Source organism: Salvelinus fontinalis, chromosome 29, assembly GCF_029448725.1.
Source record: "Salvelinus fontinalis isolate EN_2023a chromosome 29, ASM2944872v1, whole genome shotgun sequence".
Lineage (NCBI taxonomy): Eukaryota > Metazoa > Chordata > Actinopteri > Salmoniformes > Salmonidae > Salvelinus > Salvelinus fontinalis.
In genome coordinates this window covers 42,824,198-42,851,532 of record NC_074693.1, presented here as the reverse complement: position 1 = coordinate 42,851,532, position 27,335 = coordinate 42,824,198, and the positions used below count along the sequence as shown (strand labels likewise).

Sequence of the window (27,335 nt, the reverse complement as noted above, 5' to 3'; positions counted from 1 at the left end):
TGCTTTTCAACCGTTCGCTGCCCGCACCCGCCCGCCCGACTAGCATCACTACTCTGGACGGTTCTGACCTAGAATATGTGGACAACTACAAATACCTAGTTGTCTGGCTAGACTGTATACTCCTTCCAGACTTATATCAAACATCTCCAATCCAAAATCAAATCTAGAATAGGCTTAATATTTTGCAACAAAGCGTCCTTCACTCACGCCGCCAAACTTACTCTAGTAAAACTGACTATACTACCTATCCTCAACTTCGGCGATGTCATCTACAAAATAGCTTCCAATACTCTACTCAGCAAACTGGATGCAGTCTATCACAGTGCCATCCGTTTTGTTACCAAAGCCCCTTATACCACCCACCACTGCGACCTATATGCTCTAGTCGGCTGGCCCTCGCTACATATTCGTTGCCAGACCCACTGGCTCCAGGTCCTCTATAAGTCTATGCTAGGTAAAGCTCCGCCTTACCTCAGCTCACTGGTCACGATAACATCACCCACCCGTAGCACGCACTCCAGCAGGTATATCTCACTGGCCATCCCCAAAGCCAGAACCTCCTTTGCCTGCCTTTCCTTACAGTTCTCTGCTGCCAGTGACTGGAACGAATTGCAAAAATCGCTGAAGCTGGAGACTTACATTTCCCTCACTAACTTTAAACATCAGCTATCTGAGCAGCTAACCAATCGCTGCAGCTGTACATAGTCCATCTGTAAATAGCCCACCCAATCTACCTACCTCATCCCCATATTGTTTTTATTTACTTTTCTGCTCTTTTGCACACCAGTATCACTACTTGCACATCATCATCTGCTCATCTATCACTCCAGTGTTAATCTGCTCAATTGTAATTACTTTGCTACTATGGCCTATTTATTGCCTTACCTCTTCACGCCATTTGCACACACTGTATATAGACTTTCTTTTCTTCTATTGTGTTATTGACTGTACACTTGTTTATTCCATGTGTAACTCTGTGTTGTTGTTTGTGTCGCACTGCTTTGCTTTATCTTGGCCAGGTCGCAGTTGTAAATGAGAACTTGTTCTCAACTGGCCTACCTGGTTAAATATTATTATTATTATTTTTTTTTTAACTTTAAACAATCGGTTGGTTCAATTCTGATGACAATAAGGCATGTTGTTATTGGCCCGCTTGCAGAAAGGGGGAGATCGCGAACGTCAGGTCTCCCCATTATGAAAATGTGATGCAAGGGGTAGGTCACATTCTGAATACTATTTTATATTTTTATATTTTACAATGTGTACAAGTTTGCTGTACATTGCTGATTTATACATATGGTAACTGTTAGGGATTGAGGGGCTTTCTGGGATGTGCTTTGGTATATGATTGCTGTATATAAGTGTGTTAGCTAGCATGCACCGATGTAATGGTCACATAAACTCACTGCTAACACAGTTGCTTTCATGCTACAGATTTTACCATCGACAGCCATCAACATCATTAAGCCCTACACAACTAATGTGCTGTTTCCTATTTAACAACAGGTATTTACACATGTTATATTTTGTATTGTATTTTTGTATTTTGTTTATGCCCCAGTATGAAAATGTGATTCAAGGTATTTTACCATCGACAGCCATCAACATCTCTAAATCCTGCACAACTATCGTGCTGTTTCCTATTCAACAACAGATAATAAATCATGTTCAACTGGGACCACTGGCTGGGGTGATTTATTTGGACAAAACACAACGCAAGGAGAGTACGATTAACATCTGTTACCCTTGCAGGACCTGCGTTTCATGCTACTGGCAGTCAGACAGCCGATTTTGGGATAAAACATTTTTTGGTGTCCACAGATTATTTGGAAACTATCCTCTTTCTGCATTGTATGCGTTGGCCTACCTATTGTATTAAAAGCATTTTTTTTCTTCATTATTCACACACAGAATTGGCAGCTTCAACTTCAGTAGCCTACATCTCCTAGTTGGGCGTGAGAGTTCAAGTGCGCCTAGTATGTCTGATCTCTTTGAAATAGAGTAGGTTGCCTATATGGACGGAGAATCACGTGGCAGTTAACTTGAATATGAAATTAACGTAAATATGATTAGACTGTAGTTTACTACTGTGTCTGTATATAAATATTGATAATGGAAAAAGTGGAGGGCGCTCAAACAACGTGAGTTGAAGTGCAATCAAAAAATGTAATTGTGCCCACTTAACCTTAGACCATTGTGCCACTCGGGAGGCCTCACAATCAATTTCAAGAGAAAGTTTGCAAAAATAGATAAGATTCTGCAACCATGGAGAGGTAAATACTTGTCTATTTTTGGAAAAATCACATTGATGAACTATTTGGTCCTATCACAGTTTACTTACTTACTAATGTGTATTGATGTGTGCTGAGAGTCGGGAAGCAAGTTCATGGAGTGAGAGTTTTAATAAATAAATGAAACAAGACACACGGACAACACAGACAGGAAACAGAAACAATGACGCCTGGGGAAGGAACCAAAGGGAGTGACATATATAGGGAAGGAATAATTCAGACATAACTGTAAGGAATAAGTCATTGTTCTACCCCAGTTGGCATGAGAGGAATATTGACTTTGTTCTTGATATTTCTGACAACAAGGGTAATATTCTCACATATGAACAATTTCTAACATTGAAAGAGTTTCCAATACCTTTCAGAGAGTTTATTTCTGTGATCAAAGCCGTTCCCAGTGGTCTAACTACACTTATGAAAAGTCATCTTAATTTTGGGAATGATCACAAAGTTTATCCAGAATCAATCAATCAAGTTTATTTTATATAGCCCTTCGTACATCAGCTAATATCTCGAAGTGCTGTACAGAAACCCAGCCTAAAACCCCAAACAGCTAGTAATGCAGGTGTAGAAGCACGGTGGCTAGGAAAAACTCCCTAGAAAGGCCAAAACCTAGGAAGAAACCTAGAGAGGAACCAGGCTATGAGGGGTGGCCAGTCCTCTTCTGGCTGTGCCGGGTGGAGATTATAACAGAACTATGCCAAGATGTTCAAAAATGTTCATAAGTGACAAGCATGGTCAAATAATAATCATGAATAATTTTCAGTTGGCTTTTCATAGCCGATCATTAAGAGTTGAAAAACAACAGGTCTGGGACAGGTGGCGGTTCCATAACCGCAGGCAGAACAGCTGAAACCGGAACAGCAGCAAGGCCAGGCGGACTGGGGACAGCAAGGAGCCACCACGCCCGGCAGTCCCGACGTATGGTCCCAGGGCTCAGGTCCTCCGAGAGAAAGAAAGAGAGAAGGAGAAAATTAGAGAGAGCCAAGATTTTCAAATCCAGAACTCAGATTGGAAGGCGTGGGCTTACTTGAGAGATCTTGTAATAAATATACAAGACAAATTCTTCATTCACAAAACCAACTTACACTGAGAGGAAAGTTTTTCTGGAACATGCTTATTCCTGACATTGTCTGGAAAAATGCATGGTTAAGGCCTTACAAATACTGTATACCAAACAAAGTTAAGGAAGTGCACTTCAAAATTTTACATAAGATATATCCATGTAATTCTATGATTTCCAAATGTGTGGCTATTGATAATATCTGCGTTTTCTGTGAAAAAGAAGGTGAAAATCTGTCTCAGTTGTTTTTTTAATGTAAATTTGTGTCAGAATTTTGGGAAAACCTTGCAAAGTACTTATTTACCATTATGAACACTACCTATATTTTTAACATAAAATATATAATATGTTACTATTGCAATGATAACAAAACCACTGAAATGATTGTTAATTTTTATATTCTTGTTGCCAAATACTTTATACACAAACAAAGACTCCAAAATTCTATACCAAATTTTTCTGATTGAATTTAATTATCTTATTAAAACATTAACCCTAGTGAATAACAACAAGAACAACATCTTCATTAATCATTATAATAAGATCTTTTCAGAGTGAATATAATTGCACTTAAATTGTTTATTTTTTGTATTATTTCATTTTTATTGATATTGTAATGACCTGACTAGATCATAAAAGAACAACTGTCCAGACAGAGGATTGAGTTTACGAATGGACGGTTTATTAAACCAACTTTACACAGGCTACTGTTTGGCCGTAGCCCACGCCAAATAAATGAAAGATAACCCACAAGCCAATCGTGACCTTCTCTTGTGAAGCCCAGACGTAAGAGAGAGAACAAAGGCGAAACCTGGTCTTAACTTCCAATGCTCCATCCCCCTGCCCAACCCCCCCTCCACGCCACTCCGCCAACCGCCAGGATGCCCGGCATCAGAACATTCCAGGCATTCCCGTGATTGGCAGATAGCAGGTTGATTGACATGTCGGACCCCGCGAACACTGGGTACTGGTCAGTACAACACAACCACCTACTAGCCTAACACATAACACACAGCTGTCTGTGCGGGTCGCTACACAGCCCCCCCACCACAAAGTCCCTCGTCCCCGAGGGAACAAACAAAGTCTCTGAAGCGACCCGGAGGTCTCCTTTGCCTGCGTGGCCGTGATGGTCGCAGAGTGCCCCTCTGGGAACCAGGGGATGAAGGCAGGGATATGGGGGACAAGGAAGCGGGAACGGGTAATACAGTCCGTGGCTCTGGGGAACCACGCGGTGACACAGGGGGGGAGACAGGGGGAGTGGGCTGTCTGGAGCCTTGTCTGCGGCACCTGGGGGTGGGTGCCTGGAGAATGGCATTGCCAGAGAGGGTAATTGTGGGGGTTCCTGGGGTTTGGGGAGAAGAGGCCCCTCTGTATGGGGCTAACCTGTCCCGGTGCAGTGCCACCTTTCTCCCCCTGGGAGGAAGCTGCACCCGGTAAACAACCTCCCCTACCCTCTCCAGGACACTGCAGAGTCCCACCCAGTGACTGTCCAACTTGGGGCATCTGCCTTTTTTCCTTAGCGGGCTGTAGACCCAGACCAGCTCCCCAGCCACAAAGTGCCTTCCCCGGGTGTGCACGTCATAGTTCCTCTTCTGCCTCACACCTGCATTCACCAGCTGCTCTCTGGCGAAGGTGTGGGCTGTCTCCAGGCGGTCCTGGAGTCTCCGGGCATACTCCGGCCCCGGGGGAACATGAGGGCTATCCAGGGGCCGACCAAACGCCATCTCCGCAGGGGTGCGGATCTCTCTCCCCAGCATGAGGAGGGCAGGCGTGCAGGAGGTGGAGTCTTGGACAGCGGAGCGGCATCCCATGAGGACCATAGGCAGGTGCTTGTCCCAGTCACGCTGGTGTTTGGAAGAGACGATGGCCAGCTGCTGTCCAAGCGTTTTGTTGAAGCGCTCCACAAGGCCATCACTTTGAGGATGGACAGGAGTAGTGCGGGTCTTGTGCATACCCAGCCTCTCACACATGGTGGCGAACACACGGGACTCAAAGTTTCTGCCCTGGTCGCTGTGGATGGACTCTGCAGCTCCAAACCTGCTGAACATCCCCGCTGTCAGGGCGTCGACGATGGTCTCTGCCTCCTGGTCAGGCAGAGCATAGGCCTCGGGCCATTTTGTGAAATAGTCCATGGCCGTGAGCACCCAGCGGTTTCCACTGTCTGTGGTGGGGAACGGCCCAACTACATCCACTCCCACCCTCTCCATGGGAGCCCCCACTGGGAACTGTTGGAGCTGAGCATGAGAGCGGCCTTGGGGGCCCTTTCTCGCTGTGCAGTTGTCACAGCGGCGACAAAAGTCCTCCACATCCCTCTTGTGCTGCCCCCAGTAGAAGCCCTGACGGAGACGGCGCAGTGTTTTTGTGACCCCAAAGTGTCCAGTCCCCACCCCGCCATGAGTACTCTGGAGCACAGCCTCCCGCAATGCTTTTGGGACCACCACCTGCCACCTCTCCTCTCCCGTAGCTGACTCCTTCCATGCCCGCTGTAGCACGCCATCAGCCAGCCGCAGTCTCTCAAACTTTGACCACAACCCTTTGGTCGCGATCGAGAGCGCTGTCACCTCTTCCCATGGTGGCCTCACCTGCGCCTCTACCCACTGTAGCACTGGCTGTAGGTCTGTGTCCCGTCCCTGCTGCTGCCGCCATTCAGCCACGTCGACAGTCTGCAGCTCACAGCAGACAGGCCCGCTTGTCCGACACACTGTGGCACAGACCCCCTCTGCACACAGCTCTCTCTCCCGTCCCTCTCTCCGTTCACAGTGGCGGCAGCCGTCTGCAGTACAGGGCCGACGGGACATGGCGTCGGCGTTGGAGTGGCGTGCCCCTGCCCTGTGCACCACCGTGAAGTCATACGGCTGAAGCTCCTCCAACCAGCGTGCCACCTGCCCCTCTGGCTCTCTGAAAGACATGAGCCACTGGAGAGCAGAGTGGTCAGTCCTTACAGTAAAGGGCAGACCACCCAGGTAGTACTTGAAGTGTTTGACGGAAGCCACAACAGCCAAGAGCTCCCGCCGGGTGACACAGTAGCGGCGCTCATGTTTGTCAAATGTTTTGCTGAAGTACGCCACCACTCTCTCCCCCTCTGACCCCACCTGGGCCAGCACCCCACCCATGCCCACATTGCTCGCGTCTGTGTCCAGGATAAAGGGCAAGGTGAGGTCAGGGGGGGCGAGCACGGGGGCCTCGATCAGTGCACGTTTGAGGGTGTTGAACGCCTCCTCACACTCCGCTGTCCAAGTGAAAGCCTTGTCCTTCGGCAGCAGGCGGTTCAGTGGAGCAGCAACGCTTGAGAAGCCCCGTACAAACCTCCTGTAGTACGAGGCCAGGCCCAGGAAGCTCTTCAGCTGACGCTGGTCGGTGGGGGTGGGCCAGTCTCTGACAGCCCCTACCTTGTCCTCCATGGTACTGATCCCCTCCTTCCCCACTCGGTGGCCCAAGAAGGACACCTCTCTCCTCATGAAGTGGCACTTCTCGGGGTGGAGCTTCAGACCTGCGGCAGCCACCCTCTCCAGCACACGCCGTAGCGCCCCCAGGGCTGACTGGAAGGAGCTGCCATGGGCCAGGATGTCATCGAGGTATACCAGACACTGCTGTCTGGGGATGCCATCCAGCACCCTGTCCATCAAACGCTCAAAAGTAGCTGGAGCGTTGCACAGGCCAAAGCACAGGACCTTGAACTGCCAGTGTCCTCTGTTAGTGGAGAATGCAGTTTTGGCTCTGGCCTCTGGGGAGAGGGGCACCTGCCAGTAGCCACTGCGGAGGTCTAGTGAGGAGAACCAGGAGGACCCCCTAACCAGGTCCAGCGACTCATCGATACGTGGTATGGGGTATGAGTCCTTCCTGGTTACCTCATTCAGCCGCCTGTAGTCCGCACAGAACCTCAGCTTGCCCCCCTTCTTCGGAACCATGACGACTGGCGCCGCCCAGGGGCTGTCTGAGGGCTCAATGAAGTCTGCCCGCTGCATCTCCAACACGGCCTTGTCTGCCGCCTCCTGGCGTGCCAGCGGGATACGGCGGGGACGCATCTTGATGGGTCGAGCATCACCTGTGTCGATCTCATGCTGCACCAGATGAGTCTGACCCACCTCTTCCTCACTCAGCGCAAAGCTGTCTCTGAATTCAAACAGCAACTGCCACAACCGTTCCTGCTGCTCGGGGTCAAGACCAACACAGTTCCTCCCCCATATCTCCCTCACTGCAGACAGTGTCCTCTCCTCTCCCATCTGGGGTAGCTGGGCTGGGGGGGCGCGGCCTGGGCTCACAGAGGGCTGTGTCATGGAGGTAGCTGGGGGAATGTAACACACCGCCGTAGGTGACAGGGGGGCTGGGGAAAAGTCACACACAGCTGTGGGGGAGGGGGGGCAGCCATGAGTCTCTGCTGCTTTAACTGTTGGAGTAAAGGGTTTGTTGGGTTGAGTGATTGTGACATTAGGGGGGGCCATGGTGACTTCCGGCCCTCCCTGGAAGCTTAGTGTGCCCCTATTTAGGTCTAACTGGCAGCCTGTGCTCCTAAGAAAGTCCAACCCCAGGATACAAGGGTCCTGCACAGCCGCCACCCACACAGGATGACGCACAGTCCTGCCCCCTACTATCAGAGTCATTATTCCCTTCCCTTTCATGGGTGCCAGCTCACCTGTGACTGTGCGGAGCTGCACAGTTGTAGGCTCACACTGAGTCCAACCTGGCACAATATCCGGCCTCACCAGGGTTACTGTGGACCCAGTGTCTACCAGGGCGGAGCAGGGCACCCCCTCCACAGTGACAGGGACATGACAAAAGTCCCCAACACAGGTCCGGCCCACCACAACAACAGGCTCCATCCGCTTGCTCTCGTCTGCTTCTGGGGGAAGTGGAGCCTTGCTTCCCCGTCTCTGCCGGTGGGCTCCTCCTGAAGATGATGGTGGTTGGGATAGAAAGCCAGGGGTCCGCACTACCCGGTCTATGCGGACCCCGAGCCGTTTCCCTGAGCTCTGGGGGACATGGGGCAATTTCGGCGCAGATGGCCTGGCTGGCCACAACCCCAGCAGACCCTGGGACCAGGGTGTGTGTTTCGTGCCGCCTGTAGCGACACAGCACAAATGAGTTCTGTCATTTCAGCCACCCATGCAGGCTTTTCCGGCTCCGGGCTGCTCTGCCCCCCAGCTCGCACAGAGGGTGTGTCTCTCTGCACCCCCACCAAAGCCCCAGCTGAAGCCCCAGCCCACACCAGCTCCCTCTCCAAAGCCATCTCCAAGGCTATCTGCAATGACTCAGGATGAGCCAGCTGGGTCTGTATGCGCAGCTCCGTAGGAGAGAGCGCCTGTATGAACTGGTCCCGTGCTAGCTCGCTCTGCACGGAGGGGGGCATGTGAGCATATGCCCGCCGAGAGAGGCTCTCAATGTCATTAGCTAGCACCCGTAGAGGCTCTCCAGGCTGCCTGCGTCTATTACTCAGTTCGGAGCGCAGTAGCCCGGGCTGTACACACTGTCCATAGCGCCTCCTCAGTGCTCCCACTAAAGCACCATAATCATGTCTGTCCTCGGGGCTAATCAATATCAAACAGGCCAGAGCTTCATCCGTGAGGCATAAAGCCAACTGCAGTGCCCTTTCTTCATCCGACCACCCCCTAAAATGAGCTAACAGTTCAAACTGAGCATGAAAAGCTTCCCAATCCGCCTTACCGGAATAGTTCGGGGTCTTAACAGATACGGACGCAGCCGGGGACTGGGCGCCGCCATGTTTGTTTACATCCTGAGCCCCAGATTCCTCGTCCCGCCGCGTCGACGTCACCACTTCGGCCCGCCCACCAGAATCGGCGCGAAACACAGTCGACGAAGCACTCATGCCCGCTTCAGCCGCCATCACTCTAACGTCCTCCCTCAAGCGGCCTCTGGGCTCCGACGCCCTGGCGATCTCCTCAGCCAGAACCCCCGACGTCCATGCACACGCACCTCCTTGGCCATAATCGTCCCCTACCTCCACCTTCACTTTCGGATTCCCTCGAAGCATTTTCAACCCCCGTTCTCACCTACGGTAGCTAGCCACAGAAGTCAGCTAGCTAGCTGGCTAACTTTTATCAACGTTTTTACTTCTGACACCAATGTAATGACCTGACTAGATCATAAAAGAACAACTGTCCAGACAGAGGATTGAGTTTACGAATGGACGGTTTATTAAACCAACTTTACACAAGCTACTGTTTGGCCGTAGCCCACGCCAAATAAATGAAAGATAACCCACAAGCCAATCGTGACCTTCTCTTGTGAAGCCCAGACGTAAGAGAGAGAACAAAGGCGAAACCTGGTCTTAACTTCCAATGCTCCATCCCCCTGCCCAACCCCCCTCCACGCCACTCCGCCAACCGCCAGGATGCCCGGCATCAGAACATTCCAGGCATTCCCGTGATTGGCAGATAGCAGGTTGATTGACATGTCGGACCCCGCGAACACTGGGTACTGGTCAGTACAACACAACCACCTACTAGCCTAACACATAACACACAGCTGTCTGTGCGGGTCGCTACAATATTGATATTTTTTGTATGTTTGAGTATTGTTAATACCCGTGTTTGGTTTGCTAGACATGTTTGATGTAGCAATGTAAGTTGATTTTTGTATTATAAATTTTAATTAAAATAAAATAAAAGAATAATAATAAAAAAAATTAAAAAAACACCATTTTGCAATGTGAAAAAAAAAAGTATAATACATTTTTTTATTAAAAATAACATATAAAGTATTGCCCTTTCTTAAACATGCCATACAAAGCTGGTTACAATTTCAGTTTTTCCTCCAGAAAAGAGAGAACAAATATTACAACAAATGTTATGGTTAAACTTAAATATACTGATTAATTTAAAAAACATTCTTTATGGATAACATTTTTTTAAATGGTATTATATTTATTAATGATATTATGAATATAAACGGAGGAGTTATGTCACATATGCAGCTATTGAAAATATATGGGAATGTCTGCTCAATCCAACCTTACAACCAAATGAATGCAACATTACCACAAAAATGGAGGCAAGTGGAGAAGGTAGGGAACTTTGTTGCCTGTCATATCTTAAAGATACAAATTGGCTGAAAGAAATTGGCAAAAATGGAGAAAGAAATACTAGTTTAATTTTAGGACAAAAATGTTGACAGCTGCGCCATACAGGTTGCAAAATAAATGGGAAGCGATTTCCGATGTACCGATTCCATGGCACAAGGTTTATGAACTGGTACAAAACGCAATTCAACACTTAGAGTTTTTCAATTTCAATTTTTATACAAAATTCTTGAAATTAACAGAATGCTATATATATGGGGCATACAACAATCTCAGCTATGTAGATTTTGCTGCGAAGAGACAGAATCATGAGAACATTTATTCTGCTATTGCCCCTATGTAGCTCGTTTCTGGTCACAGGTTCAGGAAAGGTTAAAAAAATCACAACATTCACTTAAACTTTACCTTACAAATAACAGTGTTTGGAAAGCCACAGTTAGTCAATAAATAATATAATAATAATCGGAGGAAAGGTTTATCTTTAGCTCAAAATCTGTGGATACTATATGATTAGAAAGGTTAAACATTTATGTAAAACATCACAGCACAATTGAGAAATGTGGCACATGGGACACCAAACGAGGGTGGTCTATGGTGATAGGTGGGATGGGCTGAGAGTGGCTGAGGGGTGGGATTGTTTGGCAATGGATTATTGTTATGCGACTGCTTTACATAAAAGTACCATGTATGCAAAATCTGTGTGTAAAAGTCAAAAGTTTGGACACACTGTAACGGTTGTCCTCCTCCTCTTCGGATGAAGAGGAGGAGTATGGATTGGACCAAAGCGCAGCGTTGTGATACGACATGATATTTATTAAACAAGACGAAAACTAAACACACTTGAGAATTTACAAAATAATAAACAAAGTCAACAGACCTGAACAAAACGAACTTACATATACACGAAGAACGCATGAACAGGTACAGACGACACAAACGAACGAACAAACGAAACAGTCCCGTGTGGTGCACAGACACGGAAGACAACCACCCACAACAAACAATGTGAAACAACCTACCTATATATGGTTCTCAATCAGAGGAAAACGTAAACCACCTGCCTCTGATTGAGAGCCATACAAGGTCAATTAACACTGACACTTAACATAGAACAAACACAGACTGCCCACCCAGCTCACGTCCTGACCCACTAAACACAACTATACAAAAGGAAAACAAGGTCAGGAACGTCAAACACACCTACTCATTCAAGGGTTTTCCTTTATTTGTCCTATTTTCTTCATTGTAGAATAATAGTGAAGACATCAAAACTATAAAATAACACATATGGAATCATGTAATAACCAAAAAAGTGTTAAACAAACCAAAATACATTTTATATTTGAGATTTCTTCAAAGTAGCCACCCTTTGCCTTGATGACAGCTCTGTACACTCTTGGCATTCTCTCAACCAGCTTCACCTGGAATGCTTTTCCAACAGTCTTGAAGGAGTTCCCACATATGCTGAGTACTTGTTGGCTGCTTTTCCTTCACTCTGCGTTCCAACTCATCCCAAACCATCTCAATTGGGTTGAGGTTGGGCGATTGTAGAGGCTAGGTCATCTGATGCAGCACTCCATCACTCTCCTTCTTGGTCAAATAGCCCTTACACAGCCTGGAGGTGTGTTTTGGGGTCATTGTCCTGTTGACAAACAAATGATAGTCTCACTACGCACAAACCAGATAGGATGGCATATCGCCAGTGGTGTAAAGTTCTTAAGTAAAAATACTTTTGGGGTATCTGTATTTTACTATTTTTGGCTACTTTTACTTCACTACATTCCTAAAGAAAATAATGTACTATTTACTCCATACATTTTCCCTGACACCCAAAAGTACTCATTACATTTTGACAGGAAAATGGTCCAATTCACACACTTCTCAAAAGAACATCCCTTGTCATCCCTACTGCCTCTGATCTGGCGTACTCACTAAACACAAATGCTTAGTTTGTAAATTATGTCTGAGTGTTGGAGTTTGCCCCTGGCTGTCTGTCAATAAAAATAAATACAAAATTGTGTTGTCTGGTTTGCTTAATATAAGTTACTTGAAATTCTTTATACTTTTACTTTTTATACTTAGGTACATTTTAGCAATTCCATTTAGTTTTGATACTTAAGTATATTTAAAACCAAATACTTTTCGACTTTTACTCAAGTAGTATTTTACTGGGTGACTCACTTTTACTTGAGTCATTTTCTATTAAGGTATCTTTACTTTTACTCAAGTGTGACAAATGAGTACTTTTTTCACCACTAGGTATCGCTGCAAAATGCTGTGGTAGCCATGCTGGTTAAGTGTGCCTTGAATTCTAAATAAATCAGACAGTGTCACCAGCAAAGCTCACCCACACTATCATACCTCCTGCTCCATGCTGGCAACCACACATGCGCAGATCATCCGTTCACCTACTCTGCGTCTCACAAAGACACGGCGGTTGGAACCAAAAATCTCAAATTTGGACTCATCAGACCAAAGGACAGATTTCCACCGGTCTAATGTCCACTGCTTGTGTTTCTTGGCCAAAGCAAGTCTTCTTCTTATTGGTGTCCTTTAGTAGTGGTTTCTTTGCAGCAATTCGACCATGAATGCCTGATTCACAGTCTCCTCTGAACAGTTGATGTTGAGATGTGTCTGTTACTTGAACTCTGTAAAGCATTTATTTGGGCTACAATTTCTGATGCTGGTAACTCTAATGAACTTATCCCCTGCAGCAGAGGTAACTCTGGGTCTTCCTTTCCTGTGGCAGACTGTCACGATCGTGTGGCGGATTAACGGACCAAAATGCAGCAGTTGGAAAATATGCCATCTTCTTTTATTTTAACACGAAGATGAACACGACACAAAAACACTTTAACAAAACAACAAAATAACAAAACGACCGTGAAGCTACAAACGTTGTGCACAAACATACAGGCTACTAACGTTCTTACATAGACAATGCTAAACATCTACACTCAACACAAAACCATATACTACACCCATTAACCCCTTTACCAAATAAACACCCAAAACAACAAAACATAAACATTCCCCATGTCACACCCTGACCTAACTAAAATAATAAAGAAAACAAAGAATAATAAGGCCAGGGCGTGACATAACCCCCCCCTTGAGGCGCGAACTCCGGGCGCACCCTACACAGTCTAGGGGAGGGTCTGGGTGGGCTCCCCTCCACGGTGGCGGCTCCGGCTCTGGTCGTAGTCCCCTCGTCACCACAGTACCTAACCACCTCCTAGGCTTTCTCCAAACGACCCCCCTCCACATTAACCCCATTGCATTAAGAGGCAGTTCCGGACTAAAGGACAGTACCAGGGTAAGGGACAGTACCAGGATAAGGGGCAGTACCAGGATAAGGGGCAGTACCAGGGTAAGGGGCAGCACCAGGGTAAGGGGCAGCACCAGGGTAAGGGGCAGCACCAGGGTAAGGGGCAGCACCAGGGTAAGGGGCAGCTCCAGGGTAAGGGGCAGCTCCGGACTGAGGAATGGCAGCTCCGGACTGAGGGACTGCAGCTCCGGACTGAGGGACTGCAGCTCCGGACTGAGGGACGGCCCATGGCTGGCTGACAGATCTGGCTGCTCATGGCTGGCTAACGGATCTGGCTGCTCATGGCTGGCTAACTGATCTGGCTGCTCATGGCTGGCTGACTGATCTGGCTGCTCATGGCTGGCTGACGGATCTGGCTGCTCATGGCTGGCTGACGGATCTGGCTGCTCATGGCTGGCTGACGGATCTGGCTGCTCATGGCTAGCTGACGGATCTGGCTGCTCATGGCTAGCTGACGGATCTGGCTGCTCATGGCTAGCTGACGGATCTGGCTGCTCATGGCTAGCTGACGGATCTGGCTGCTCATGGCTAGCTGACGGATCTGGCTGCTCATGGCTAGCTGACGGATCTGGCTGCTCATGGCTAACTGACGGATCTGGCTGCTCATGGCTAGCTGACGGATCTGGCTGCTCATGGCTAGCTGACGGATCTGGCTGCTCATGGCTAGCTGACGGATCTGGCTGCTCATGGCTAGCTGACGGATCTGGCTGCTCATGGCTGGCTGACTGATCTGGCTGCTCCTGTCTGGTTGGCGGCTCTGGCAGATCCTGTCTGGTTGGCGGCTCTGGCAGATCCTGTCTGACGGACGGCTCTAGCGGCTCCTGTCTGGCTGGCGGCTCTAGCGGCTCCTGTCTGGCGGACGGCTCAGTGGGCTCATGGCAGACGGGCGGCTTTGCAGGCTCATGGCAGACGGGCGGCTTTGCAGGCTCATTGCAGACGGATGGCTCAGATGGCGCTGGGGAGACGGATGGCTCAGATGGCGCTGGGGAGACGGATGGCTCAGATGGCGCTTGGCAGACGGGCAGTTCAGTCATTGCAGTGCAGACAGCAGACTCCTGCCGGCTGAGGCGCACTGTAGGCCTGGTGCGTGGTGCCGGGACTGGTGGCACCGGGCTGGGGACACGCATCTCAGGGCTAGTGCGGGGAGCAGCAACAGGACGCACAGGACTCTGGGGACACACAGGAGGCTTGGTGCGTGGTTTAGACACTGGTGGTAAAGGGCTGGAGACACGCACCATATAGCTAGTGCGTGGAGGAGGCACTGGTGGTACTGGATTGGGGCGGGGAGGTGGCGCCGGAAATACCGGACCGTGCAGGCGTACTGGCTCCCTTGAACGCCGAGCCTGCCCAACCTTACCTGGTTCTATGCTCCCCGTCGCCTGACCAGTGCGGGGAGGTGGAATAACCCGCACCGGCCTATGTAGGCGAACCGGGGACACCATGCGTAAGGCTGGTGCCATGTACGCCGGCCCGAGGAGACGCACTGGTGACCAGATGCGTTGGGCCGGCTTCATGACATACGGCTCAACGCTCAGTCTAGCCCGGCCGATACGTGGAGCTGAAATGTACCGAACCGGGCTATGCACGCGTACAGGAGACACCGTGCGCTCTACTGCGTAACACGGTGTCTGCCCGTACTCCCGCTCTCCACGGTAAGTACAGGGAGTAGGCGCAGGTTTCCTACCTGACTTCGCCACACTCCCTTTAAGGCCCCCCCCAAGAAATTTTTGGGGTGTACTCACGGGTTTCCAGCCTTGTCTCCGTGCTGCCTCCTCATATCGCCTCCTCTCGGCTTTCGCTGCCTCCAGCTCTTCACGAGAGAGGCGATATTCTCCAGGTTGATCCCAAGGCCCCTTACCATCCAGTATCTCCTCCCATGTCCAGAAATCCTTTGTGGGTAGGTCCTGTTGCCGCCTTCCATGCCGCTTGGTCCTATGGTGGGTAATTCTGTCACGATCGTGTGGCGGATTAACGGACCAAAATGCAGCAGTTGGAAAATATGCCATCTTCTTTTATTTTAACACGAAGATGAACACGACACAAAAACACTTTAACAAAACAACAAAATAACAAAACGACCGTGAAGCTACAAACGTTGTGCACAAACATACAGGCTACTAACGTTCTTACATAGACAATGCTAAACATCTACACTCAACACAAAACCATATACTACACCCATTAACCCCTTTACCAAATAAACACCCAAAACAACAAAACATAAACATTCCCCATGTCACACCCTGACCTAACTAAAATAATAAAGAAAACAAAGAATAATAAGGCCAGGGCGTGACACAGACCTCATGAGAGCCAGTTTCATCATAGTGCTTGAGGTTTTTGCGACTGCACTTGCAGAAACATTCAAAGTTCTTGAAATTGTACAGATTGACTGACCGTCATGTCTTAAAGTAATGATGGACTGTTGTTTCTCTTTGCTTATTTGAGCGGTTCTTGCCATAATATGGACTTGGTCTTTTACCAAATAGGGCTATCTTCTGTATACCACCCCTACCTTGTCACAACACAACTTATTGGCTCAATTGGCTTTACAATTGGCTCATTCATCCCCCTCCTCTCCCCTGTAACTATTCCCCAGGTCGTTGCTGCAAATGAGAACGTGTTCTCAGTCAACTTACCTGGTAAAATAACGGTAAAATAAAAATAAATAAAAAAACGCATTAAGAAAGAAAGAAATTCCACAAATAAATTTTCAAGAAGGCACACCTGTTAATTGAAATGCATTCCAGGTGACTACCTCATGAAGCTGGTTGAGATAATACCAAGAGTGTGCAAAGCTATCATCAAGACAAAGGGTGGCTATTTGAAGAATCTCAAATATAAAACATATTTTGATTTAACACTTTTTTGGTTATTACATGATCCCATGTTTATTAAAATGGGTGGGTGGGGGGGTTATACAATAAAAGGGATCACAGCTTTCTCCTTGTCAGTCATTCATGGAAAAAGCAGGTGTTCCTAATGTTTTGTACACTGTGTATAAAGATAATACTGTATCTCTATCATTCTCTTTGTTTACCACATATGACTGGGAAAATCTATTTGAACTGGTAATTACTAGTTGGAAACTCTTCTATTTTAACCATATTACATTAGTCCCAAAAAGTGTGTGTAAGTGTGCGTGTGTAATATATACACTGCTCAAAAAAATAAAGGGAACACTTAAACACATTGTAACTCCAAGTCAATCACACTTTTGTGAAATCAAACTGTCCACTTAGGAAGCAACACTGATTGACAATAAATTGCACATGCTGTTGTGCAAATGGGATAGACAAAAGGTGGAAATTATAGGCAATTAGCAAGAGACCCCCAATAAAGGAGTGATTCTGCAGGTGGTGACCACTGACCACTTCTCAGTTCCTATGCTTCCTGGCTGATGTTTTGGTCACTTTTGAATGCTGTCGGTGCTTTCACTCTAGTGGTAGCATGGGACGGAGTCTACAACCCACACAAGTGGCTCAGGTAGTGCAGCTCATCCAGGATGGCACATCAATGCGAGCTGTGGCAAGAAGGTTTGCTGTGTCTGTCAGCATAGTGTCCAAAGCATGGAGGCGCTACCAGGAGACAAGCCAGTACATCAGGAGACGTGGAGGAGGCCGTAGGAGGGCAACAACCCAGCAGCAGGACCGCTACCTTCGCCTTTGTGCAAGGAGTAGCACTGCCAGAGCCCTGCAAAATGACCTCCAGCAGGCCATAAATGTGCATGTGTCAGCATATGGTCTCACAAGGGCTCTGAGGATCTCATCTCGGTACCTAATGGCAGTCAGGCTACCTCTGGCGAGCACATGGAGGGCTGTGCGGCCCCACAAAGAAATGCCACACCACACCATGACTGGCCCACCGCCAAACCGGTCATACTGGAGGATGTTGCAGGCAGCAGAACGTTCTCCACGGCGTCTCCAGACTCTGTCACGTCTGTCACATGTGCTCAGTGTGAACCTGCTTTCATCTGTGAAGAGCACAGGGCGCCAGTGGCGAATTTGCCAATATTGGTGTTCTCTGGCAAATGCCAAACGTCCTGCACGGTGTTGGGCTGTAAGCACAACCCCCACCTGTGGACGTCGGGCCCTCATACCACCCTCATGGAGTCTGTTTCTGACCGTTTGAGCAGACACATGCACATTTGTGGCCTGCTGGAGGTCATTTTGCAGGGCTCTGGCAGTGCTACTCCTTGCACAAAGGCGGAGGTAGCGGCCCTGCTGCTGGGTTGTTGCCCTCCTACGGCCTCCTCCACGTCTCCTGATGTACTGGCCTGTCTCCTGGTAGCGCCTCTATGCTCTGGACACTACGCTGACAGACACAGCAAACCTTCTTGCCACAGCTCGCATTGATGTGCCATCCTGGATGAGCTGCACTACCTGAGCCACTTGTGTGGGTTGTAGACTCCGTCTCATGCTACCACTTGAGTGAGAGCTCCGCCAGCATTCAAAAGTGACCAAAACATCAGCCAGGAAGCATAGGAACTGAGAAGTGGTCTGTGGTCACCACCTGCAGAATCACTCCTTTTTTGGGGGGGGTGTCTTCCTAATTGCCTATAATTTCTACCTTTTGTCTATTCCATTTGCACAACAGCATGTGCAATTTATTGTCAATCAGTGTTGCTTCCTAAGTGGACAGTATGATTTCACAGAAGTGTGATTGACTTGGAGTTACATTGTGTTGTTTAAGTGTTCCCTTTATTTTTTTGAGCAGTGTATATATATTTTTATCTTATCAATAACAAGGGGTAAAATGCTTCACTATGAGCAAGGCCTATTTTGCTTTACAGTGCTCTATATTTGGTTTTGCACTTTTTATAATTAAGAACTATGATTTCCCACTATGACTGAATGCAGCAACAGAACAGTCTCAGGACACAATTCATTTCATTTAGTTGTTGGTATTAGGAGGATAAACATGGCTGTCAATTTCAGGCAATTTTTATTTCACCTGGTTTTCCAAGTGGGTAAAATAGTTACAAAATAAACAAATCCACCAACATTAATTTCATTACAATGACAACAATCATGTGTAGCAAACTATTTCTTTACAGACTTTTAGTCATCTCAATACTTGATGAATTTCACCAAATGTTCACTCCATGTGGCCTTGTATTAGCCTAATTAAACCAAATCAGCCACAGATACCAATGAGAAAAAAAACGAATTGTGTGAAAGAATTAGATATATTTCTTCATAGCACTGCGTTAAGCCTACATTCCTCACAACCACAATTGTATTGTGCAGAGTGCAAATTTCAAAAGGTATAAAAAGACTAAGACTAATGATTTTGCCACCCTCCCTCGTATACAAACTGAATAAGAAAACGGTCTTTATTCAACAGTTAGACTTGACATCACACAGCAGCAGTCTTTTTAATTCCATGTCTGGCCCAAAGGGGGAAGCCTTGTACTTTAGTCATTGTCAGAGCCCTCGGGGGGCAGGAATATCAAGGAATCATGGAAGTTGTGCCCATACGGGCGTAGTCTGTAAACCCCAAACATCATGACCTGCATCTGGTTAGGTGACATTCCGCTAAAGGTGATGGCTAAGTCAGAGCAACAGCCCTCCACCACATCCAAAGAGTTTTTGGACATGCCGTCTTCGATGAGTGAACCCACACTCTTACTGTTGAACAGCCCCTTGCCCTGTGTGTCCTCACCATTCTCTGCAAAGACCCCAGTGTACTTCAGACACATGGCCAGCTGTTTCTCCTCGCTTAGCTTCCACAGGGCTCTGCCTCGCTCTGGACACTTCTCCTCGTCTTTGAACACGTTCACCAGCCTTCTGAGGGCCTCGTAGCTCAGCACGATGCCGCTCTCGTACTCCACGTACTCCAGCTCGCCCGATTTCATGGTGTGACCGATGTAAAAGGGCTCGTTGGGGTCTTTGGCCAGAACGAGGTACTTGAGGTTCTCAATAATGGCAAAGGTGGTAGGCCGCGCCACAAAGAACCAGCGCAGGTCACCGGAATTGTCATACGCGTGCTTCAGGGCCTTGTGCAGCTTGGCCCACTCGTCCTGTTCGTTAAGGTCCACGGCTTCCAGAGCTTTGGCTGACTCGGAGCTGTAGAATACGGCCTGGTCGCAGTGTTTACCCCAGGTGTCCTTGGCTGTGGCCCAATACACTAGGACCTTGGGCTGAACCATGATGACGCAATAGACTCGCACCTTCTGGCTCAGCCCCAACATCTGGGGCTCGGACAGGCTCTGTAGCTCGTCGTTGGTGGGAGCCTTGATGTGGTGGTGGTGGTGCTGGTCCTCTGGGCTAGACTGCATGCCTGGTGTGAAGCTCCCTAACAGGGACAACAACAGGCAGAATATGCCTCCCAGGGCCATCCCCTTCATGAAGGAGCTGCCTTCTGACAACATGTTCGTTTGTCAGCAGCACACACTGTGAAAGTAGGAAACAAACATTAATTTGCCATATTACTAATCAAATGGATACTCATGGTGGTGGTCATGGATCAAAATAAAGAAGCTAGCTAGCTACATAACAAGTGACTGTCATTTCATGTTAGTTGAGTGTAAAAAACTATACTGAACAAAAATATTAAATGCAACATGCAACAATTTTAACGATTTTACTGAGTTACAGTTCATTTAATGAAATCTGTCAATTGAAATAAATAAATTAGGCACTAATCTATGGATTTCACATGACTGGGCAAGGACTCAGCCATGGGTGGGCCTGGGAGGGCATAGGCCTAACACTTGAGACTGGCCCACCCACTGGGGAGCAAGGCCTAACCTATCAGAATTAGTTTTTCCTTACAAAAAAGCTTTATCACAGACAGAAATACTACTCAGTTTCATCAGCAGGTGAATAAGCCGGATGCGGAGGTTCTGGGCTGGCGTTGATACACGTGGTCTGCGGTTGCGAGGCCAGTTGGACTTACTGACAAATTCTCTAAAACGACATTGGAGGTGGGTAATGGAAGAGAAATTAACATTGAATTCTCTGTCAACAGCTCTGGTGGACAATCCTTAGTCAGCGTGCCAATTGCACATTCCCTAGACTTGAGAGATCTGTGGCATTGTGTTGTGTGACACAACTGCACATTTTAGTGGCCTTTTATTTCTGGGATATTTTTTTTCAGCTCATGAAATCATGGGACTTTACATATTGCGTTCGTGTTTTTTTCAGTGTAGTTCACTTTTTACTATCAGAATCAAGTTAGTAAAGGACAAACTTGTCAGTGCAAAATGAACAATTTCATGGCTAACTGGCTATGAAACTTGACAAACAGGTTTACAAGTAAAGGGTGTATCAGAGTGCCAAACGTATACGCACGCGTAAACACTGCAGTGTTCTAAAATATTGGACCATTTCTCCGCGCAGCTCTAGCAGTTTATCAAACTGTCAACACATTCAAATGAATAGAGGACGTATACCGGGGGACGCGTTGGTTGGGAATTGTGGGAAGGTGCGCGTTCGGACTGTGCATCCCCCGAGAATGGTGGTCATAGTGGTGGTCTATGAGCAGCGTACTAATGTTACAAAGGGACGCCGTACTATCGCGTCTCAGCGTCTGTGGACTATGATTTACGCTTAATGAAGCTGTCGAACTACCGTTAGTATAATCTTGTTAGCTCGTTAGCTTGCTTGTTAGGTAACATTACAGATAGCTAGCTACCTTAGCTATAATCACAAAACGGCAAATATCTCATTAAGACAAACGTTTCAACCAAAACATCAAGAAAACACTTACCTACAAACGAATAACGCTGACAAAGAATTCCCACCCTTATTTTTAGTTTCCACTCCTGTCGAGAGAGTTGTCAGGTATGCTGTGGCAGATCAAGGGGCTAGGGTTCCTGTCTAGAAGCACGATTTCGATGGCTCCTACAGTTTTGCATCGGTACTGCAGTTTAACTGACGCTCGGCCCAGAAAGACAATTTCCACATAGAAAAGTCAGATTTGAAAATTCCTAACAAGACACATTGGTCATCACCTTTGTGCACAAAACATCAACTGAATTATTCAATCATTGTTGCTCACAGTTGAAGATGTTAACATTTTATACAACGGGTGGGTCAAATCCTGAATGCTGATTGGTTAAAACCTCATTCCAGACAGTTCCACAAATTGCCACCAAGTCTAATAAACCTTGCTGTCTCTCTGACATTTGCAACATTGTTTCAATATTCAAATTCGATCTCCTACTGTCCCATAGTGTCGGGACGCATAGTGTCGGGACGAGACAGACAGGCAGCGTTTCTCAGCCAGTCGAAATCATTAATCAGTTGGCATAATTTTTATGGATATATACAAAAAAATGTAAATTGAAAAAAGGTTAAACAAAACGCAGCTAATTTGCATCCTTTCCAGCTTCAGTTTGAAGTCATTGTGTTAATGTAGATGTGTTGTTCCTGACGAGTGAGCACATTTTCTATGCCAGGCGAAATCGCGCCTCATTGGCTCATTGTTAATGATGTTTCCAAATAAATGTCACTAGAAAACAGCTTAAACAAATGCAGCTACTTTGCTGTTATTATGTCTTCACCTTTTGACGTGACTGTAAGTTAACTGTAGTTGGCTAGCTAGCAAGCAAGGGATAAGAACGTTGCCAGCCAGTATGGCAATGGAACATTTAGAACGAACGACTGGGTCGGGTCCATAGACACAGAACAAATAGACTGAACGACTGGGTCGTGTCTCTTGCAAGATTTGTGTCGCGACTATATCTTGTGGAAGGATGAAATAGTATGAATAAATGAATCAAAATAAACATTTTAATGACAATATGTCAATCATTTTTTTAATATGTTGGTAACCCGTTGTATAAAGTAATAACGCCCTCAAGGCGGTGTTTGGAGGGTATATTCTAACTACACCCGTGCCAATATATCCTCCAAACACCGGCTTCTCGTGCATTATTAATTAATTATTATGAGAGAAGGCCAAGAGTGTGCAAAGCTGTTTAAGGCAAACGGTGGCTGCTTTGAAGAATCTCAAATATATTTTGATTTGTTTAACACGTTTCTGGTGTCTACATGATTCCATATGTGTTATTTCATAGTTTTGATGTCTTCACTATTATTCTACAATGTAGAGAATAGTAAAAATAAAGAAAAACCTTGAATGTGTCCAAACTTTTGACTGGTTCTGTATATCTGTTTTCTATAAATCTCAGATACAGATACACTGGGGTATTATCAAGACTAGCAATTTAGCTTATTTCCCCATTCTTTTGGACAATAGCCAATTTCTCCTTGTTTCCATTGCCATTAGATTCAAGTTCACCATCCGCTTCCGCCATCGTCCTCGAGTCCATCATTCACCAGGCTGCATCACCGCTTGAAATGGCAACTGCTCGGGGCCGAACTATCTGCCATCTAGGACCTCTATACCAGGCGGTGTCAGAGGAAGGCCCTAAAAATTGTCAGACTCCAACCACCCAAGTCATAGACTGTTCTCTCTGCTACGGCACGGCAAGCGATACCGGAGCACCAAGTCTGTGACCAGAAGGCACCTGAGCAGCTCCTACCCCCAAGCCATAAGACTGCTTAATCAAATGGCTACCTGGACAATTTACTTTACACTGACCCCCTCTAATATTTATGCTCATAAGCATTTCATTGTAAAGTCTACACCTGTTGTATTTGATGCATGTGACCAATACAATTTGATTTGATTTAGTCCTCCACTCCATAGTCATTCAGTTCATCCTGCTCTTGGAATCCTCTTGATAGCTCATATCTGTGGCTGGGGGACCATTGATTCATGAAAAATATAACTTATAATTGCCACATGATCTTAGTTCAACTGTACCTCATCAGAACCTAAAATATAAGCTTGATTTACTCCAGTGTTTGTATCAAAGTAAATGTAAACAAACACTATATAGCCTCAAAAGATGGTTAAAGCTATCATTTAGATATCATGGATGGTCAGTCCTTGCATCCAATTGCTCTGTCTATGAATTTGAGAGTGGTTGCATTTCTCCAGCCCCATCCCTCAGCTTTTTACCGAAATGGGGTAAGGGAGAAAGCTTAGTTATTGTTTCAACTGCTGATTACCGCTTTAAACTATGTGTGTGACTATAGTAAATTTCACTTATTTTGACACGAACCAGATACAATGCCATTGTACAAACTTTGAAATGGATGTCATCACCATAACTCATCATATAATATTTTATTTTGTATAACCTAATGTTGAAATTAGATTTTGACACATCATAATTGTTTTTTTCATTTTGAAATTGAGTAATACAATATTCTATGATGGAAGTCTAGTCCTGCTTTTTTTCATCACGATTTTTCACCTAAGAAGGAGCAGATGAGATGATGTATAGAGGTAAGATCAAGACACCAGATTGTTTTCAACAGCAATTTCTGAAACCTGTAGACAACCATATGACAACCTTATAAATCACCTACAACAGTCTGGGCCTTTTGATCATACTCCTATTTCCTGTTATTAAAAACCTTTCATTTTGACAAAGAGACCTTAAACCTAGAGCATTGACACACCATATACTACGTCATACTTTGTACCCTATTGAACTTTTCTCTGATCTTTTTTCAGGAATCACTAAGGTTATATATGATCAAGGTTGTGTGAAATGTAAATGATAGGATGGTTTTGCAAATACATATATAATACTTCATTTTTTATGTATAACATTCAACAGACTTCCCGTATAAACTGATATTAGGAAAGCAGGGCACACAATTGTCTTTGTCAATAGCTTCATGTTCGGACAATGAGAAATGGCTGAAGACCACCCAGTGAGTAATTTCCCTGAAGCTTGCCTAATGATGGTCTCTAAACACAACATTATGTATTCTTGGTTTAGAATTGTACTTAACGGGGTACAAACATTTGTCAATGTAGTGGCACCCTGTATGGTACGCCCATTGTACCTTTAGTTATAGGTGCATAATTATACCCTTGCAGTTCATACCGTGGAAGAGCAAATAGTGTACCTTAGGGGATGAGTTAGTAGGCTACCTTTCTTACATATAGTCCACGGGTGTCACGTTCCTGACCTGTTTCTGTTAGTTTTGTATGTGTTAGTTGGTCAGGACGTGAGTTTGGGTGGGCAGTCTATGTTTTCTGTTTCTATGTTTGTTTAAGGGTTGCCTGGTATGGCTCTCAATTAGAGGCAGGTGTTTGGCGTTTCCTCTAATTGAGAGTCATATTAAGGTAGGTTGTTTCACATTGTTTGTTTGTGGGTGGTTGTCTCCTGTGTTAGTGTTTGTTGCACCATACGGGACTGTTTCGTGCGTTCTTCGTTTTATGTAGTCATTTTTCCTGTTGTGCGTTCTTCGTGTTTTATGTAAGTTCGTATGTTCAGGTTTGTCTACATTCGTTTTGTTATTTTGTTAATTATTCAAGTGTTTTCGTTTTGTGTTTTTCCCGTCTTATTTTAATTTAATATGTCATTTCAAAACGCTGCAGTTTGGTTCAATCCCTGATCCTCCTCTTCGGATGAAGAGGAGGAGGAACACCGTTACAACGGGTACAAAAGTGCACCTTTAGAAAATGTACAATTTGCCTTTTTAGGGTACCACCAGAGTGACATCCGTTTCTTTTAAGTGGCAAAAATGTACCTCTAAAAAGCTTTGCAAAGCCTTATTTGCATATTTCCCAAGGTACCTTTCAAGTGAAATTTACAGTACTACCCATGACTGCTAGTGACAGAGACATGGTTTTTGCATTCGAAGACACTCCGTTCTGTTACCTTCATCAAGTGGGTAAATCTTTCTGACAATATATTACGTACACTGAGTATACAAAGGATTAAGAGCACCTGTTCTTTCCATGACAGAGACTGACCAGGTGAATCCAGGTGAAGGCTATGATCCTTTATTGATGTCACTTGTTAAATCCACTTCAAGCAGTGTAGATGAAGTGGAGGAGACCAGTTAAAGGATTTTTTTAGTCTTGAGACATGGATTGTGTATGTGTGCCATTCAGAGGGTGTATGGGCAAGACAAAACATGTAAGTGCCTTTCAACGGGGTATGGTAGTAAACTCAGCAAAAAAAGAAACGTCCTCTCGCTGTCAACTGCGTTTATTTTCAGCAAATTTAACGTGTAAATATTTGTATGAACATAAGATTCAACAACTGAGACATAAACTGAACAGGTTCCACAGACGTGACTAACAGAAATTGAATAATGTGTCCCTGAACAAATGGGGGGTCAAAATTAAGTAACAAATGTAACAGTCAGTATCTGGTGTGGCCACCAGCTGCATTAAGTACTGCAGTGCATCTCCTCATGGACTGCACCAGATTTTCCAGTTCTTGCTGTGAGTCGTTACCCCACTCTTCCACCAAGGTATCTGCAAGTTCCCTGACATTTCTGGGGGGAATGGCCCTAGCCCTCACCTTCCGATCAAACAGGTCCCAGACATGCTCAATGGGATTGAGATCCGGGCTCTGCGCTGGCCATGGCAGGACACTGACATTCCTCACTTGCAGGAAATCACGCACAGAATGAGCAGTATGGCTGGTGGCATTGTCATGCTGGAAGGTCATGTTAAGGATGAGCCTGCAGGAAGGGTACCACATGAGGGAGGAGGATGTCTTCCCTATAACGCACAGCGTTGAGATTGCCTGCAATGACAACAAGCTCAGTCCGATGATGCTGTGACACACCGCCCCAGACCATGACAGACCCTCCACCTCCAAATCGATCCCACTCCAGAGTACAGGCCTCGGTGTAACACTCATGCTTCGACGATAAACGCAAATCTGACTATCACCCCTGGTGAGACAAAACCGCGACTCGTCAGTGAAGAGCACTTTTTGCCAGTCCTGTCTGGTCCAGCGACAGTGGGTTTGTGCCCATAGGCAACGTTGTTTCCGGTGATGTCTGGTGAGGACCTGCCTTACAACAAGCCTACAAGCCCTCAGTCCAGCCTCTCTCAGCCTATTGCAGACAGTCTGAACACTGATGGAGGGATTGTACATTCCTGGTTTAACTCGGGCAGTTGCCATCCTGTACCTGTCCCGCAGGTGTGATGTTCGGATGTACCGATTCTGTGCAGGTGTTGTTACACATGGTCTGCCACTGCGAGGACGATCAGCTGTCCGTCCTGTCTCCCGTAGCGCTGTCTTAGGCTTCTCACAGTATGGACATTACAATTTATTTCCCTGGCCACATCTGCAGTCCTCATGCCTCCTTGCAGCATGCCTTGCATCTTTCTTTTTGTGTTTTCCAGAGTCAGTAGAAAGGCCTCTTTAGTGTCCCAAGTTTTCATAACTGTGACCTTAATTGCCTACCGTCTGTAAGCTCTTAGTGTCTTAACAACTTTTCCACAGGTGCATTTTCATTAATGGTTTATGGTTCATTGAACAAGCATGAGAAACAGTGTTTAAACCCTTTACAATGAAGATATGGGAAGTTATTTGGATTTTTACAAATTATCTTTGAAAGACAGAGTCCTGAAAAAGGGACGTTTCTTTTTTTGCTGAGTTTAGGTGCCACGTGCGTCAAGAACTGCAATGCTTCTGAATTCTTCATGCTCAACAGTTTCTCACGTGTATTAAAAATGGTCCACCACCCAAAGGACATCCAGCCAACTTGACACAACTGTAGGAAGCATTGGAGTCAAAATGGGCCCTGATATACTCAATGTATATCATAACGCCATACT

The 27,335-nt window shown here is 46.2% G+C and overlaps 1 protein-coding gene across 1 annotated transcript; it reads right to left on the bottom strand.

Moving 5' to 3' along the window:
- Positions 1-18,645: 18,645 nt before the first annotated feature.
- Positions 18,646-21,710, bottom strand: c1galt1c1 (C1GALT1-specific chaperone 1). Its single transcript, XM_055889400.1, has 2 exons — positions 21,432-21,710; positions 18,646-20,113 (listed from the first exon to the last, which is right to left on the bottom strand). The coding sequence occupies exon 2, from the start codon at positions 20,089-20,091 to the stop codon at positions 19,135-19,137; it is 957 nt and encodes a 318-aa protein (XP_055745375.1). The 5' UTR covers positions 20,092-20,113; positions 21,432-21,710; the 3' UTR covers positions 18,646-19,134.
- Between the last annotated feature and the right edge of the window lie 5,625 nt (positions 21,711-27,335).